Raw genomic sequence first — 17,749 nt, 5'->3', positions numbered from 1 at the left:
AACAGGCTAAATGAAAGAAGCTGATACCCACCTTGGATACTGAATATACGCCAATGCTAAAAAGCCTTTGATAGACTGATTGATTGGTTGATTGATTAATTGGGTTTTTATGGCACAAGGGCCAGTTAGCCTTGTGAGGCTAGACAGAAAAGCTGCTGCAACTAATATGCAGTAACATAACAGCTCAAGGGAAACATCACGAAGTGGTACATACTAAGTACTGGAAATAAGCCCTCGATTCATTCATCCTTCACAGACATACTTTGGCTATTTTATTACTTATCTCTCATTTATACTTGCAGCTCTCAAAAGTAAAGGTCTCTTCAACTTACGTAACATTTCCTTGAGGCCTTTTATGAAGTCTGAAGAAAAGACAGAGCGCTCAGCCCAAATGCTGAACACCCTGTCCACCTGCTTGGCAATGCGTTCGTCCCGAAACAGGGGTGTTTGCTCCGGAAGGACATCACCAAAAGATTCAACAAACTGCTGGACTCCTTTCCGCTTGCCATTTTGAAGCACGTCGTTGGCCAAGTACAGCATGGTCAGCCGATGAACAGGTTTAGCTGCACATAAATCCAGTAGTTAGCTTTAAATGACACCAATACTTTTCTGAGTCATAAGCACATTGAATAAGACTTCTTTGTGCCATACAAAATTGGGCACTAAATTCAATTATAAAATTACACTTTACAGTACACGTCCTCGGAACATCCAACTACACATCACTATATCGAGTGTGACTGCAGGTGTTGCCCAGCAAAAGAAATCAAGGCAACAAACACAGAAACTGCAAAGCTAGCAAGGTAATACAAAAGTGCGAGCACGCTTATGTGAGGTGTTTCCAACCGCATTACACCAATTTCTGCAAGATGTCTAAGCTAAGTAAATAAAGGCTATGCAGTACAATTGCACCATAAAATAATAAAAAAAAACACATATGAACAAGAAAATAAGCGTTTAAATTAGTAAGCCTGTGAGCATGTATACAAGTGCATCTACAATTCACTGAACTCCCCAAATTATGCACAGCACTGCAAATTGAGAATGTGCATAAAAATATTAGAAACCTCTATCATAGCATGTTTATGAACAAAGTGAAAGAAACACACATATTTACTTGTGTCAGTCCCAACTGTGTATTTAGCCCACATTAGCCACTTTGTATCGCAGAAATGAAAAAAAGAGAGAGAGGGGGAAGTCACTTGCATCTATGCGGTGCACAGAGGGGAAGGACCATGCCTCTCCTCCCCCCTTCCCTGATCCCTTTGGCCTTTTTGGAGCAAGCAGGGGGCAGTGGGGTGGAGGAGAGGGGGGGGGGGGGTGCAAATTGAGTGCCCAGTCATTAGTTCCACATGCTATGAGTACCTTCCGTGGCAGATTTTACCTTTTGCTGAGCAGGGCATTTGACTGTCTACCAGCTATGCTTTGATTGTACAGCAGTGGTCAAAAGAATGCAGGCCTTTAAATAGCGGAAGGCAGGATGTGTAAACGCTATAGAACCTTTAATCAGGGACGCGATCTTGTACGCGTTCCAAAATGGAACGGAGGCGTTCCGTTCCATCGAGCCGCACACGATTGGCCAATTTCAACCGCGACGTTCAAATTGACCAATCGTGTGCGGCTCGATGGAACGGAACGCCTCCGTTCCATTTTGGAACGCGTACAAGATCGCGCCCCAGATTACCAATGTCTGTTGGCATGCCGAGTTTTTAATGCCCGCTGCCTTGAAAAGTACAACACATGATTTTTGTGAAAATTGTTTTCCATTCCTTGGTGTTCCCACTTTTTGGGTGTTCTTGCTTGTGCTAAGGAGATCTTTTAAAAGAAACTTACACATTTATGACCGCGTGACAATCAACATCTTGTGGATTATACTGTACAAAAAAAATAAGCAATTGGTATCGTCTTTTTTTGCACCAGCTTGTATTATAATACCTGGAGCATGGTTCAAGTCATTTAAAAATAGTCTGAGGATAAACTACACATTGTAGAACAACCTAGCACGTTACAATGTAGATGTGTGATAAGTGAGTATTTAACAGATAATAAATATTGTATTCAATGGTGGCTTTTCAGTTCTCGTGAAATGTATGCTAAATGTTTGGGGGTGGATAGCATGCGAAAAAGAAACTGAATGGGAGGGGGGCACTGTGTGATAGTTTGAATGAAGTTAGGTGAAATATATTATTAATCTGTGAATACGACTTTTGCACAACTCTTGTAAACATTGTAAGAAATCCACGTAAGCTGTAAATTAATATAGTACCAAGTTTGTTCACTTCAGATGCTCTAACTGATGTAGTTTAAAGAACTGTGATATCTCCTTTGGTGCAGAGCTACTAATTTGTAAACTTCATGCTTTTATTTTTTTCAAGCTTAATAATTTTAGGAAATTTTTATAAAACATTCAGCCCCTAAATAAAAATTCCGCTTCCTACAGTCACTAGAATTTCTCTTTCTCTATGAAATGCAACAAATTTCATTAAAATAGATCTATGGTTTGTTATCCCAGAAAAGCACTTCTGCGTTTTACATGTATTTGAATAGGTGGCATAGAATTGGGCCCGAGCTAAAGCTTCCTCTTAAGGATTCTTTACTTTAAAAAAAATTCGCAAAGTAACATCTTTTTTATTATTTTGTTATCTCACTTTCATTCAAAAACATGCAATAAAACAAATTATTATTAACTATGCTAAGCAATCTGTTATTGCAGCTTCATCTTAACGGAGCCTTCACTTATTGCACATGACCATCAGCAGCCACCACAAGAAGTCAAGGAAGGAAGTAAAATAGGGTAACTGGGGTATGTTTAACCAGTAGCAGAATGTGGCCTCTTCATCTTCCCAATGCAGTTTAACACAACTAGCAGAGTAATTAATTGACCGCAAGAAGTACACCTTAAAATCAGATGTGTCACCCTGTAGCAATGCACTGGCACTGATGAGCCAGAGAAGAATCAAAAGCTCAAGGCACATGCCTCCCATACAAAATTTTCTATGATCGTGCTCACTCATTCGAGAAGACCGAAAAATGATGCTAACCTCACCCAAAATAAAGCTTGAACATATGTGCATGCTGATCCAGTCTCACCCCCCCAACTGCAAATCATCCCTCAACAAGAAATGCAGCCTTGGCAGGTCCTCATTCTGAGCCTCACTTCTCATAACACGCAGTTGTCACAAGACTAGTTGTTGACAAGTGTCTTTTCCTGTGCCCTCCTCAGCTGCCTGTACAACCTCTTTGGGTGAGGAATGTGCAAAAGTACAGCTAGGAGAACTTCAAGCAGTCTTTCACTATTACTAACATTCACTGCACTGGTGGCTTACATTGGTACAAATACAATTGAAAACAGTAACTTATAGAGAAAGATGCATGTATGAACAGGTAGGGGTACAGGAGGATGAAGTGAGAACCCAGAATATGGTGACTGTTTGTAGATTTATGCTTAAGTTGGGGTGGTACCCCATAACATTTTGGTAGAAGTGGTGAGATTGGACATGGAGTGCAGGAAGTATGAACTGGTGAGTGCACTTCAAGAGGTCTTGGAGTTGTTGCATATCTGGAGTGCTGAGTGAGGAAGCCACATATGAAGGAGCCACATATGAAGGATTGATGGAGCAGCGAGACCGCGTATGAGGAAGTTCCTGATTCTTCTGTCCCCCACACTTGATTGAGTGATTCTTGCACGTGTCCCCGAGCCCGACATTGAAGAAAAGAAAAAAAAAAGGAAAAAAAAAAAAACAGAAGAAAGAAGAGATGCATAGAGAAAAACAAAACAACCTTGGTATTTCCTCCCTCAATGAGTGCGGCTTGCCTGGAGCAAAAGCATGAGCAGAAGACCCAATCTGACCAAGCTTCGATATGTGCTACTGCAAGGACACGAGATGAGTAGCGAAGTTTCTCATTGGGTAGCAATCATGCCAATTCTTAGGAGCCAGAGGCAGCAAAAGTGCAGAATTTCAATGACTATAGATTGTGTGCAACCTTTGTCAATGTCCCAAACACTGTCAACATAATTCAGTGAACGACCAACAACCAGCAATGTTAAAGGCGACAGAAGATCTCTGCATGTAGTCACACAATCTGCTTAACAACATATAAATCATTGCAATAGGAAGAATCACACCGCCATTGTAGGACGCTGCGAGTCTGCTTGCTGCTGTTGCGGTACTGTCGGCCCGTCTATATAGCATTCAAGTAATGGACTTTGCTGCGCAATCCAATCCATATAGTGTAATGGTGAGTTCATTTGTTTAATTTTCTAAACATAAATGTCACGACGCACACTTTGTAAACGCTAACGGCGTTTCAAGGCGACAGCAAAAGGTCACGCGCACAGCATTATCTGCTGCCCAGGCTGGGCTTGTTTCTTTTTTTGCACTCTATTATAACTTATTTTTTCGCTTACTTGTGTCGAAATTTAGTGGCTATACATTGCAGTTCCTTCTTCGCGATGCACAAGTTGAGAAGCATTTCTAGCACAAAACCGAGACGACCTTGCTTGCGGACCGACAACAGTCTCCTTGACAGCACGTCCACGGTTTGCTTCATCCTTTAACCTAACTTCGCCGTTCAGCAAGTGAATTCCGTCAGAGTTCCATTTCGCACGTTTGGCATGTCGGCCAACCTGCGATTCGCCACTGCAGGCGACTGGCTTATTCCGCTTCGCATGGAAAGATAACCTATGACTTTTTTAACATGCAGAATCGCGTGGCTGCTCCCGTATCGGGCAGTTTGTCTCCGAGTGGTAAATGAATGACGCGAGGGGACGAATGCGTAGTACATGTAGTACGTGGCATTTCATCGATGCTGATAACATTTTCCTGGCGCTGGCGGTTTTCTCGGGGACATCAGCAACGTCAGCCGTGGTGAAATGCAAGAAACGCAGAACACGCTTTCAGCCCCCTTTCACTCACTATACGCATGCAGTACAACGCGGACGCCGTATACAACGCGCGACAAGTAGCAAAGATGCTGGTGTCGAAACATATACGCAGAATCGTACCATGTGTCGCCTGCCGTTGTCACAGCTGAGCCCATCTCACTTGCTTTGATTGCATATTCAAGGTTCATTTGTACAATTAATTGACAGCGCAATCAACTGGAAAATGCATCGGCCTAGACTGCAGGACAAACAGCCAGTGTATGGTATAATCCAATGAAAGCGCGCAATCTGGCCTTGGTGAAAACATATGTGAAAAGAGGGAGGGTGTGGCGCCGCTGAGTCCACGAAATCAGTTGCCAGTCCGTTAATGTAGTTAAAGCACTTGCCGCGGTTAAATTCTGGGGTTTTACGTGCCAAAACTACTTCTGATTATGAGGCACGTCGGTAGTGGGGGACTCCGGATTAATTTTGACCACGGAGTCGGGTGGTCAAATTCTTCTTCAGTTCTTATCTGACGCCCTCTTAGGTAATGTGCACGTAACGAGTGGAATTAATTGATTCATTCAATCATTTATTTATTGGTTCATTCATGTCGATGGGCCTTCGAAATCACCAGCTTCCATAATTCTAACTTGTGCGCTCCAATTCCATTGATGCTTTAAAAGCGTGCTAGATAACGAATACAAGTTAATCCACACTGTAAACTGGTTTGCACCCTTAAGGGTGTAAATTGGTTTACAGGGCAGGTTCGTAAATTATAGCACATAAACAGCGCGACAGGACGAAGACAGAAGAAATACACACACAGAACCAGCGCTAACTACCCCCGTGCATATTATTTTCAAAGACCAGTTTTTAAAGTGCCATCACATGACATTTGACAAGGTATATTGATGACACTTTAGGAAAAGCAACAACATCAATCTTGCCGCAAGCGTATGGTCAGTAAGCCAAAAAAGACGAAAGACGAAAAAAAAAAAAAAAAAAGAAACGAAGACTTAACTGCGACTACCTGTGACGTCATGAATTTTGACGTCTGCTCCGGAGTAATTAAAGTTTTGTCGATAAACAAGAATTGCATTGCAATCTAAAGGAACCGAAGGCTCAATGTAGCGAGTTTTGATAACTTTTGCTGCAAGGAAATACCACAAACATGACAAGCTTGAAATTCTTGACGTAACTGACGCAGCGGTGCCGCGGTGTTGCGGGCGAAATCCAAGAAGAGACACTTTGGTCCTTGCTTCCCCCCCTCCCTTATTAATCAACTCTCTTCTGCCAGATAAACGACAAAAGCACCCTGAAAGAATACTTCACAATTCTAAAGGAATGTCGGGAAAAAAAAAAATGGCTGTGGCTTAGCTTAGCGTACATGGAGGAAGGAAACCCAGGAGAGGCCCCTGGCCAGCACAGACGTATTGGAGAAGGTGTGGCGGAAGTCACGTGCTGTTTTTCGCAAAGGAGCACTGGGACGGGTACCCCAAACGTCAACGTTGCCATAGCAACCGCGCTCCTGAAGCTTTCGTTGCTGCTCTCGGTCTCTGAAAAGTGAGATAAGATTTTTCCACCGGTGTCTATCTCGCAGCACATTTTGTTCGCGAGAAAGGCTGACTTTGGAGCATGGTGTGTAAGGTTGAAAGTTGTGTTTTGTGTCTGTGAGTGTGAGTGTCGGCCAGCAATAGATACACTCAAGCAATCACGGCGCGGGTCTTCGTTGTCGTCTTCAACGTGCCACGGAAAAACACAGGAGCGCGTCTGCTTCACTAAAGCTGCTACAGAAGTTTCGTAGGCTTTGTTTTGACGCGCGTCGGCAGCACACACTTCCGGCCGCTCGTAACAATGCAAGTTCAAAGTTCGCGCCCAAGCATGGTTTAGCCTGGTTAAGTCTTGGTTTCACTTGGTTAACATTTGATTTAGGTGTAATTATTGTACTTAGATATACGCTCATTGATAAGCCAGGTATAAATTACAAGCCAACAAATCCAAGCGTTTTGCAAGCCGTTCTCTTCTTCAGTCTCTGACGCTAGCTTCGCGCGCTCCAGTGAATCAGCTCGCCGGGCAATATCCGCGGGGGGGGGTCAGACGCCACTTGCTGATGACGGCTCAAAGCCTCCCGCTCCCACGCAACGCTCAGAAAAGACGGCCCGGCGTCGCTTGCATCCATGGTCAAGCTAGCACTGACTAGGCGAGCGCGGCGCACCTCTTAGCCAGGCGCGTGGCGAGTCAGGTGGTCAGGTGGCAAGCCAGCTGCGCAGAGCGAATACGCCAGGCTGGTGGCGGCGGAGTGAGGCGCGGCGAACCACGTGATGTGTTGCCAAGGCTACGGCGCAGCTGCGGTCAAATGAAGGTCAAATTGCTTGCGACGGCAAAACTCGGCTCGACTAGGTTAGTAAAGCTTTCGCTTTAAAAAAATTTCTGATTCCTAAACAAATGAAGTGAAATTGAAGTTTGTGTGGAGTCCGTTGTTAGAAGAGACTTGTTACATTATTTGATACATGCATGGAGCGCCATTCTCCGGACGTCCGGTCGACTAAGGAGCGTCTCAATGAAAAGCAACTGCTTTCAGTTGTGTGCCGCACCATGACAGTGCAAGTAATAAAACAAAGAAACAGCTCGCCACCAGAGGCACGCAGTGTGTGTGTGCATCGAAGGAGAAAAGTGTGTTACTGCAGCACACACACAGTTTTAAAGGGACGCAAGCATGGTGACACGTGTTATATACTGAACTGCTTTGCCTAAATCCCGGAGTAAGATAGACAGGAGCGCCAGCTCGCCTATCTTGCAATAAATTTGCTGCGGGCAAGAAGTGCATATGTGATAAAATGCGTCAAACGTTCTGCCGTGCTCTCTGCCTCCGCTTGCACTCTCTCTTTTCCTTTAATTTTCGAGGCACGCTTTTCCTTTTCACTTTTCCCTGGGTGTGGGTAGTAAAATATCACGCCGCCTTGCGGTTAAGTCACAAATTTCTCACGTCAAAAGCCTCATAAGCAGCAACAAAAAAATGGAGGACGCTTTAAGGGATATGGACACAAAAGTTGGCAGGTGGTTTTTTGCATCGGACAAGTTGAACTGTTGAAAATGACGAATACAACAAGCTGCTATGAAAAAAAGAACGAGAAACATCTTTTCTTTTTGGGGTTTTCTGTTGCACCTTGCCTCCAAGTGGCCGCCGGCAGAAGCTGAAATTTGACGTCATAACACCCACCCGCGCGCGCGCGGCCAAGGTCGCCCACAGTCGTCGCAGTGTTTCCGGAGGTGTCGGTCTCTAGCTGCGTTTGTTTAACCCCTTTTGGCGATCTTCGCACGTGGTCCGTCTGAAACATTATCCCTGTCAGCGCTCCACACAGGTGGTGCGTCTTACATGCGCCTTCTCGCGGTCATCGCTTGGTATTGACGCGTTGGTCGCAATGGAAGGAAATGCACAGACATTGCTGCTATAACCGCATCGTCGGTTGTGACACGCCGTCGCACACGTTTCCCAGAGACGAGAAGGTGCGTAAACTTTGGATACCTGCCTGTCAGCCATCACGCCCAGCCTGGAGACCTCTAAAAAATGACTTCATTTGTGCGGACCACTTTGTCGACGATGATTATGTGACCAGCCCGGCTGTGCTGAAAAGCCTCGGCATGCCGCTCAAAAGGCAACGCCTAAAGCCTGACGCTGTGCCATCGGTCTTCTCACGAAAACACAAGGCAGAAATGATCAGTGGCGCGTTTCAAAAGAGTAGGCGAAAAGATGTCGGTACTGTTTTCATTCACTTGCAGCCTTCTTGAGCAAAGGTGAGGACGAAGCTGGGACGTGATGCCCGAGGCTGGGCACAAAGGCAGTAATATCTTTAAAATGTTCGCAAAGCATAGTAAAATAATACAAGGCTAGTGAGTGCAAGCGCGACTCACGAGATCAGTCCTACATGGCAGCAGGGCAGACACACACACAGCTCTGCTTCTCCACAGGTTAAAAGCGGGGAAAACTGGGTAGAACGCCAGACAGGTGCTGCCTTGAGTCGGGCGGCTGGCGAAGTAGACGTGAGAGTCCCGGAGGTACTGATACCTCACAGCAGTTGCTCACGCCGACGGCATAAACTATTATTCAGTCATCCACGCAGTGCTGAAGTACCCCGCAGCTGCTTTGGCTGCATGCGCTCTTGACAAAGCAAGTTTACAGAGGAAATGACAAATAATTCTTGCACAAGTGTCTGGAGCAGAGCGAAATCTTCGCGCTACGGTTCGCGAAAACCTGACCGGCACTTCCACGGCCGCCTGCTCTTCTTCGTCGCTTGACTTCCGCGCGGAAGGCTCGTAACTGTTAAGCGGTAATATCTCTTGCCAAGTTGGAATGGTCCTCGTCTTCAGACGTGTACTCATCGCTGGTAGAGGTACCAGAACTCGAATCCATGCTCGCGATGGCGGCGTCGGCGCGCTTCGAATGACCGCGGCCGGCCATCTGGCTATCCAACGAGGGTGTCGTGACGCCACGCCTTCCAACTCCCGCGGGTCGGGCGGCGAGGCGCGCATTCACAAAAACGCCAAAAATAAAGCCATCGGGCTCAAAAATTAGCTAAGTGTCTACTTCTTTTCGGTGTAATCACACACTGAGGATTCATTTTCAGCATTTTCGTAAAATTTTCAGATTTTGTGTCCGTATCCCTTTAAGCTTCACCTTTAAGAGTGGAACGGGATAGCGTTATCGGGCCCCGTTCGCATCACATTTTTCTTTCAGTAGGCTTCACTGCAACACAGAACGCGGGCAAGCCAGCTTACAAAGACCAAGCTTACAACTATCCCCTTATCGTCGGCTTCACTTTTAAACAGAAATACATTGCTGGGAGGACGTTTTTCCAGGGGCAATACAAGTCGTCTTATATTAAAATGTGAAGGCCCTATCACTTTTTTTATTTTATTAATTGCTTGCCATTGCCCCGACGCGCGCGAGTGTCCAAAACGCATTAGCCATGCGAAGTCCCAATTTGACCTGCCGAGGATGCGAGCGCCATCTGGATATGAATTTCGCAACTAACCTATCCGAGCGCGTCGCTGTTGGTATGGTAGAAATGCTGCAAAAGACGTTTGTGTTTGAGTTTCCTCGTAACAAAATTATGTTTTCTCGTACATTCAAATTACAATCCGACGCCACCATGTCTGTAGGTTGTGGTTAAGTCGTACTTTACCATTTTTCTGACGGATTTCACTGTGATAAATTCAATTTTTGTTCACTAACTAACCTTGCGCCGTGCGGAGGGCCTGCGCAGTCGGGGTGGTTCGGGATGATTTTCTCCTTCACTAACACCTTGCGCCACACGCAAGGCCAGCACGGTCGGGGTGGTTGGGGATGATTTTCGCCGCCACGGACGCCGACATCCACGCCGACGCCAACGCCGCATTTTCTGCGACACGGGGCCCTTAACGCTATCGCGTTAAAATGAGCCAGGCACACCGAGCTTTGCTGCCGCGGTGTCGCCCCGTCAAACGCGATGTTATCGCGGCGGAAAAGACTGGAAAATACGCGACCACGGATGCTATCGACAAACGGACGAAATGCGAACAATTAAGAAAGAAATGATAGCAGGGGCCGTGCAGGGGAGTGAAAAGTTAAAATTCACGCAGAAACTCTTCTGGGAGTTGTCTAAGTATGCGTAAGCATTGCGGCACTTGCTCATCTCCACGCAGCCCGGTGTCACTATTGATGTTATGAAACTTTATCCGACCGGCATAAACCCTTACCAATCATTATGGGTTGTTATCAACTTTATCGGATTAGTTCCAACCTTCATCAACCATTATCAGTCGGTATCAACCTTATCGCAATTAATCCGATCCTTATCAACCTTTGTGTGTCCTTATCAACTTTATCGGACATGATGCGACCCTAATCAGTGCTTATTGACCATATCAGAATTGTTCCTACCAGTATAAACCTCTATCGTTCTTTAGCCCCTTATCCATCCGCGTCTAACCATTATCAACCGTGATGAGACTGGTAAAACCTCTTATAACTCCTTATCAACTCATTGATTGCTTATATATCTGTGTTGTGGTGTTATATGTGGTGCTAACGTTTGGGGAAGAAATTTGGCGGTTAACAAAGAAGCTCTAGAACAAGTTAAGGACCGCACAAAGAGTGATGGAACGAAAAATGTTAGGCCTAACGTTTAAGAGAAAGGAAGAGAGCGGTGTGGATAAGAGAGAAAATGGGGATAGCTGACATTAAGAGAAAGAAATGAAGCTGGGCAGGCCATATAATGCGTAGGGTAGATAACCGGTGGACCATTAGAGTTACAGAATGGGTGCCAAGAGAAGTGCAGCCGTTGACAGCAGAAAACTAGGTGGGGTGATGAAGCTAGGAAATCTGCAGGCCCAAGTTGGAATCAGCTAGCGCAAGACAGAGGTAATGGGAGTTCGCAGGGAGAGGCCTTCGCCCTGCAGTGGACAAATATAGGCTGATGACGATGACCTCCGTGCGCGACGTGAAGCGCGTGAGTCCTCAGAGATCGGTGGAATTTCGGCAGGTGAAGGAACGCCGCGTCGAAAGGCGCATTCCGCGATCACCGAAACGCAAGGGGGTGTGGCGTGTTTGGCATTACATTTTCGCAAAATCGGAATTTTCCTGATGTCCACAATGCTCCAAGTCGGCTCCATATGTGGTTCTAGAGATGGCTTTTATTCCACCATCACCAAATCTTTTAGCAAAGCCTTTATAGAAACTGCTCTAGCACCTTTGACATTTGTTATCTACCGTCGGTACAACTTATTCATATGAGTCAGGTATATTCAGCTTCTGCAAGCGTGGGTGTTCAGCCCAGTGGGTAAGACACTCGGCTTCTGAGCGTGGGGTCACCACCACTCACCACCACCATCGTTTTTTCCTTTCGAAATTATTGTTTTTACATTCATTTATTTATAGCAATTCGTCTTACGTGCGGGACAGTTTTCTCGTTGGGTAGGCATAGAAATGCTTACGCATTTAAAAAGCCTGCCATATGAGTAGAGAAGTAGCATTAGCCGTAAAAGGTACCGGACAGTGGCAAGCCGATACATTGAAATCAAAATGAAGTGCTTGGATGCTCCTTTGGAGGTGAACCGACGCTGCCGTCACAAGAAAACAGTCATACACGATGCGTTATAGCGACTCATGACATCAAATGCGCAATAAAACTTCTCTTTCTGGATTTTAGGTAAGTATTTAGTTCCGTGCACGGAGTAAGACAGATGGTAGTAGAGTAAGATGGTGGTATTCTCCTTTGTGAGAAAACAGGCTTCGTGTTTTTCAATTTCTAGAACCAATTTCAATCGCAGCTGATGAACAAACTGCCAGTAACCTTGCACCATTTACTAGTAAAATTCTAGTGCGTAATCGTAGAGCCTTTCTTACGTTCACGAAGGAGCTGTAAGGAAAGGCGATCAAGATTGTTTTCCGGCAACGTGTTCTGCTGAGTTTTTCGTAGTTCTGCGCGCTCTAATGGCGGCGGATGACATATGTGCGATGCGGCAGCGAACAAGCGCCCCCCCCCCCCCATATAAGGCTCCTCTATTTTTCAAAAGATAGAGGGGTTTTAAGCGCATAGAGCGCCGGGAGTATCACAGCGGCAGGCGCGCGCACAGTTTCATCTGCAAGCTGTTGATCGAGTACAACCGACTTATCCTCACCACGAGACAAGCTGCCGCTGGCCACCGCCGACACCGCTCCAGATGAGGGCAATTAAATCCAGCGCCACCTATGATCCTCGTCACGAAATCACGCTCGCGCTGCACACTTCGTCGAACGCCTTATCAGGCGAGTCGTTTAGCTCCCGTTGTCGGCGACCCTCAAGACGAGAATGGCCGCGAGAACGAAACGAGAACCTGCGAGAACATCCGGGCATCGTCGAGAGAGAAAAACGATATTATCCGGGCAACCAATCAGAACTTAAGAAAATGCGGTCTCTGGCCCCCAACCCCCCTTTACAGCACCGCATTACATACGCTAGTTACTGCCCAAACAAGTTACAAAAAAAAAAAAAAAAAAAAGAAAAAAGAAAGAAAAAGCCGGCAGATCCCACGCCCTGTCGGAATCGATGTTATGCGAAGCAGTGTGCGGGGAGCCTACCAAGTTAACGAAACGACCATGAGAGCACCAAGACGTAGGCAGCTCTTTCATGACCTACATGACACGCATGTCATGAGTAATCAGGAGTCCCTTTAGGGACACCTAAGATAAAACTTTAAGGCGAATGCCTTAGTCATGCTCATGACTATGGCGCCGGCCATCAACCTGTAGCCTTTTCCTTCACTTAGTACCACATCCGAACCCATTCCATTAGCTTTGAGTGCTAATCTTTTTTCGCTGAGTCACTCTCATTTTTGCTGAGTTATGGTCATGAGTATGACTTCTACCATCATCCTTTAATGTTTCCTTCACTTAGTGCCAACGTCCGAACCCAATCCAGTGGTTTTTGAGTGCAAACCTTTTCTGGCTGAGTCATTGTCATTTTTACTCCGTCATGGTCATGACTATGACTTCTACCAGCATCCTTTAGTGTTTCGTTCACTCAGTACCCACGTCAGAACCCATTTCAGTGGCTTTTGTGTGTTAATCTTTCTCGCTGGGTCATTGTCATGACCTACATGACACGCATATCATGACATTTATGTCACGACATATCATTTATGTTCATCATACACTCTTGTCATAGTATGCCAATTTTGGTACATACTGAGTTAACGAAACGACCATGATAGCACAAAGACGTAGGCGGCTAGATAGATAGATACTGTCAAAGTAGCAAATGTTCGCCAAGAAATGCTTCGCATTTAAAAATTTGCTTCCGATTTCTTCGTAAGGCTTGTTTACAATATCACTCAAGCTGCAGCTTATTGTACGCGAAGTTTGTCATTTGCAATATAGCGAAGTTCAAAAGGCAGATACAGTGCACCATACACTTGATTGTCATCTTTCGGCACTGAGACAGGGTTGCCTGTGCTCTTTTCAACGCCAGCTGTCCGTGAGTTCCGCGGCCCCGGTTTTGCGCCGCCTTTTTCGAGAGATGGTTGTTTGGCCGAGACGGGACTTGCAAAGAGGTTCAGTTCAAAACAGGCTCATTTCAGCTCGCTAAGCTTTCAGGCCTGCGTCGAGGCACCAATATGCTTTGCCGGTAGCCATTTCATGCTTACATCTACTCTCGGTTACAGGAGAGCCAGCGTTTTTTTTTAATCCGTGGCCTAAATCAAGATGAGAAATTTGCATACGGGTTGCCTAAAAAAGTAAGCAAGTGTTACACGTTTGTAAAACATGAAGGCGAAAGCCAGCCAGCTGAGGAAGAAGACGACGAACGCGCAAGCAGTGGCACGAACGCATCTCTGCGTCCACGTGATGGCACGCACTAGGCACACCTTTGGTAAACCACAACCATGGAGCCGCCGTAGCTTTAGGGAAGCGTGCTCGTCTCGCACCGCGGAGGCCCAGGTTTGATTCCCACCCAGACCGACATTTACCAAATTTTCTTTTCAAAGCCACTGATTTACTTTGTTTACAGGAACCTCCCTGAGAAATCAGACGGCAATCCGAGTATTTTTAGAGGAGTTCATACTCTTTGCGGCGTCGGCCCTTTTTCGTCACGGCGGTTTCGCCAAGGTCACTGCAAAGTCACCGCCAACATAGCCACCTACGGCTTTCGCCTTAAAACGGGTTAGCTGCTCAGGATCTGGTGCCTCTGCGAAAGATCCGTGGCTTGTCTGCAGCGGAGTTATTCGTGACAGTCTTGCCTCCATCCGATTCCACGAGATCAGAACGTTGCTATTCGACAATATTGAACAGTAAAATCTCGAATCGAATATAAACCGAACAGCAAGGGCTATTAGAAATTTATATTATTCGCAGACCCCTAAATAATAGTTAACAAGCGTGGGTGATGATAATCGCAGTATTCACGGCTGCGAACGATTTCTTGCCGAAAAATAACATTTACTCTGTGGGATTACGAATGACGGGTCCCAACACATACCGGTTTATTCATTTGTTAAATAGCAAGCGCTAAACGCATTACAACATTGTCTAAGGAAAGCTGCAGCTACGGCTCACCGATCCGCGAACCACGCGTCAAGTCTGGTCCAGAGGTCCCGCCTGGGGTATACTGTTGCGTCCCGAATCGGCCGGGCGCATTCTTTGATTGTTTCCCATCGAGGCAGGCCCTTTCATGAGCGTCGCCCAGACGGCGACAGTGCCAGACACCGACGAGACGGGCAAACAAGGGCCTCAACTCGGCAGTGCCCACTCTTTGGGTGCTTCCCACGATGCCACCCCTTGTTAGACGCGGGGATTAGTGCGAACGCCATTCTCCCGACCCTGGCAAGATGACCGTCGGAGGGCAAGAAACAAGTCACCGACTTTTGTGGAAGAAGTGTCAACCCCCTGTTTCCGGATTTCCTCGTCCTTGCTTCGAAGGTACAACATTAGAGGCGGAGTTCAGCGAACAAGACGGCCCGTCTGATTGGCCGCATCAAGGTCATCTGATTCCCTAGTCGGGTAAACTAGGGAAGACCGATGTTTTATAAGGAGACACCTTGCGTGCATTGGTGTGTCCTGAGACTTTTAAAGTGCTCTCCCATGGAGTGGGCTTCCATTTTGGAGCCACTGTAAATATGTAGAATAAACCTTTTTTTCTCTCGCTCTTACTCCCGGACGTACTCATCCCTTTGGCTGAAGGATCACCGGCCTATACGCTACCCGAGTCTCCACACCTGGCAGCAGCGGCGGGATAAATGCAAATCTCCGACCCGCAACAAACTGGTAGCAGCGGCGGGATAAATCTCCGACCCGCAACAATACATGCATATACGGCGAGCAGAAGCCCGGAAGTTATTTATCGGTCGCTGCTATCGAGGTCGGTGCGGTGCGCAGGCATGGAAGGTGTGCCTCGCCGGAGTTAGAACTATGCAGCAGTGGTGGCGACAGTGTATATCGCCACAACTCTATTATCTCAACTGCACTATTTTGAATATATATAATGTACAAACTTTCAATTTTTTTCTAAAGCTTTCCCGTGGTATGGCTGACGTAATTCCGCTACTTCGCCCGAACTACTTGCAAACGCGGTTATTACGTCCACAGCAAAACATAAGTTCCAACGTCGCTAATTAGCAAATTACACTAGTAAACATTTAGTCAATTACTATAAGTCGCTTACTCAAAGTTGCGGAATTAGACTAGGTCAGCTAGTCCTCGAGGCGGGTCTATTATTTAGAGATAATCCTGAGACCAGCACCGTTCTCGATGTTGATCTTCAAAACGGGCACACTCCAGTTCCGCAAACTTTTGTCGTGCAGTGCGCAAGTGAGGATTCTCAGGAAAAAAAAAAAAAAAAAAAAGAAAAGAAAAAAAAAAAAAACTGGAAGGCCAATGCATTCCCCCACAATTTCCGCAACGGATACTCCCGAGACTCCTATACCAGGTGGGCGTGCCTCGTGCAAAGAGTATTTGCTACACACGTGCCATAAAACATCAAAAAGGTTTCTCAGCTAAGTGGATGTCCGGCTTTTTCAAGACACGTGATGTCCGCCTCAGCTGATCAATCTAACCCAAGTGGCGGCATTGCAGTATATGCAATTTCTTTAAATATGATCAGCCAGAACGCAATGCGTGTTCAGGTTGCGGAATTATGCAGTCTTTTTTTTTTTTTTTCTCTCGGATCCCGCACACCTTAATATATTGACGCAGTATGCGTTACCCGCGCCGTGTGCCCTTGCCAGGAATGGTCAATGTCCCAAACCTACGTGTCCAGTGCGCATTCAAATCGATTTCGTCTTTGTCGTGTTTGTATTTTTGATCGGCCGCTGGCAATGCTTTCGGAAAGGGATTTTCAGCGCTAGTAATCCACGCAGAGACAGCAGCAACAGAGCGCAATAAGCTAATCCTGGATGCAAAGACCCTCCACTCTAGCATGTCAAGTGGATCGCTGAAAACACCCCCCGTACGTGCAACGATGCTTTCGTGAAAAGCGACGTGTTGAGGACGAGTATCAGACGAACTGCAAGTCTGTTTTACTATGCAAAACTATTATTAGTGTTGGCGGCGCTGGGTAGTATAAAAGTAAGTAAGGCCGTCTCCAGAAGCGCCTTGTCACGAATTAAACTCGGGAATAAAATAAATTGAGTCGAATCAACAAAAACGTCACAGTCTCGCACGAAAAGCGAAGCACTGATTGCGATAGCAAAGTCTTAGACAACACGAAGCAACGCTCGTAGTTTCATCGGTCGTATAAATTTCAGTGAACATTCGCTCACTAACTACGTTGCATGGTGCCACGCCGGCACGGACAAACATGAGCAGATCTCACTCGATGACCGCTAACACTCGCTGTGACACCACTGGCGCGACGAAGAGCGGCGGCAGCGGCGAGCCCTTCGGGATGCCTCCCGCTTCGACCAACACTCTTCTACGCGAAGTCGGCGCGGGAGAAGCCACCAGGGCTCGACGAGCGTAGCCTTTGTACCCGCACCGCCGCGACATTGCCTCCTACCCCCTCCCTTCCCTGAGCTACAGTGTACTAGAATAGGGTACCTGAGCGCACAAGAGGCCGCCGCACAAAGCCGCCATCCTTCTCGGCGCTCCCTCGCTCCTACAGCAATCTTGGACTTGTTCCTTAGCGAAATGGCGCAACCTACTCTGGGTGATCAGTACAGTGTACTAGAATACTGTGATCGGCCATGAATCGGGCGGTGAAAAAAAAAAAAAAAAACTGTTATAAATTTTCTTTTCCCCTTTTATTTTTAAAGGAAGGTGAAATTAGATAAGTATCTTGTAAATATTAATTAAAATACCTACTGTTACAGATATGTATTATCAAATATCTATTACAGTAAAAATTATTCGAGCATATGAAGTAAAACGAACAA

General features: G+C 46.3%; 1 protein-coding gene across 3 annotated transcripts in view; it reads right to left on the bottom strand.

The window, feature by feature from the left end:
* LOC119443030 (regulation of nuclear pre-mRNA domain-containing protein 2-like) overlaps positions 1-17,749 on the bottom strand; it is a 60,974-nt gene that overhangs the window by 24,256 nt on the left and 18,969 nt on the right. For 2 of the 3 annotated variants that reach the window (XM_049662550.1, XM_049662551.1), the window contains exon 2: positions 333-563. In XM_049662550.1, coding sequence (XP_049518507.1) covers positions 333-563 — 231 coding nt within the window. Of the gene's footprint in view, positions 1-332; positions 564-17,749 lie in introns of those variants that run through there. The other variant, XM_049662552.1, reaches the window with a different exon arrangement.

The sequence above is a fragment of the Dermacentor silvarum genome, chromosome 2 (assembly GCF_013339745.2).
Source record: "Dermacentor silvarum isolate Dsil-2018 chromosome 2, BIME_Dsil_1.4, whole genome shotgun sequence".
NCBI classification, from domain to species: Eukaryota; Metazoa; Arthropoda; class Arachnida; order Ixodida; family Ixodidae; genus Dermacentor; species Dermacentor silvarum.
Note: the sequence above shows the minus strand (reverse complement) of the source record. Positions and strands in the feature narration are given on the sequence as shown.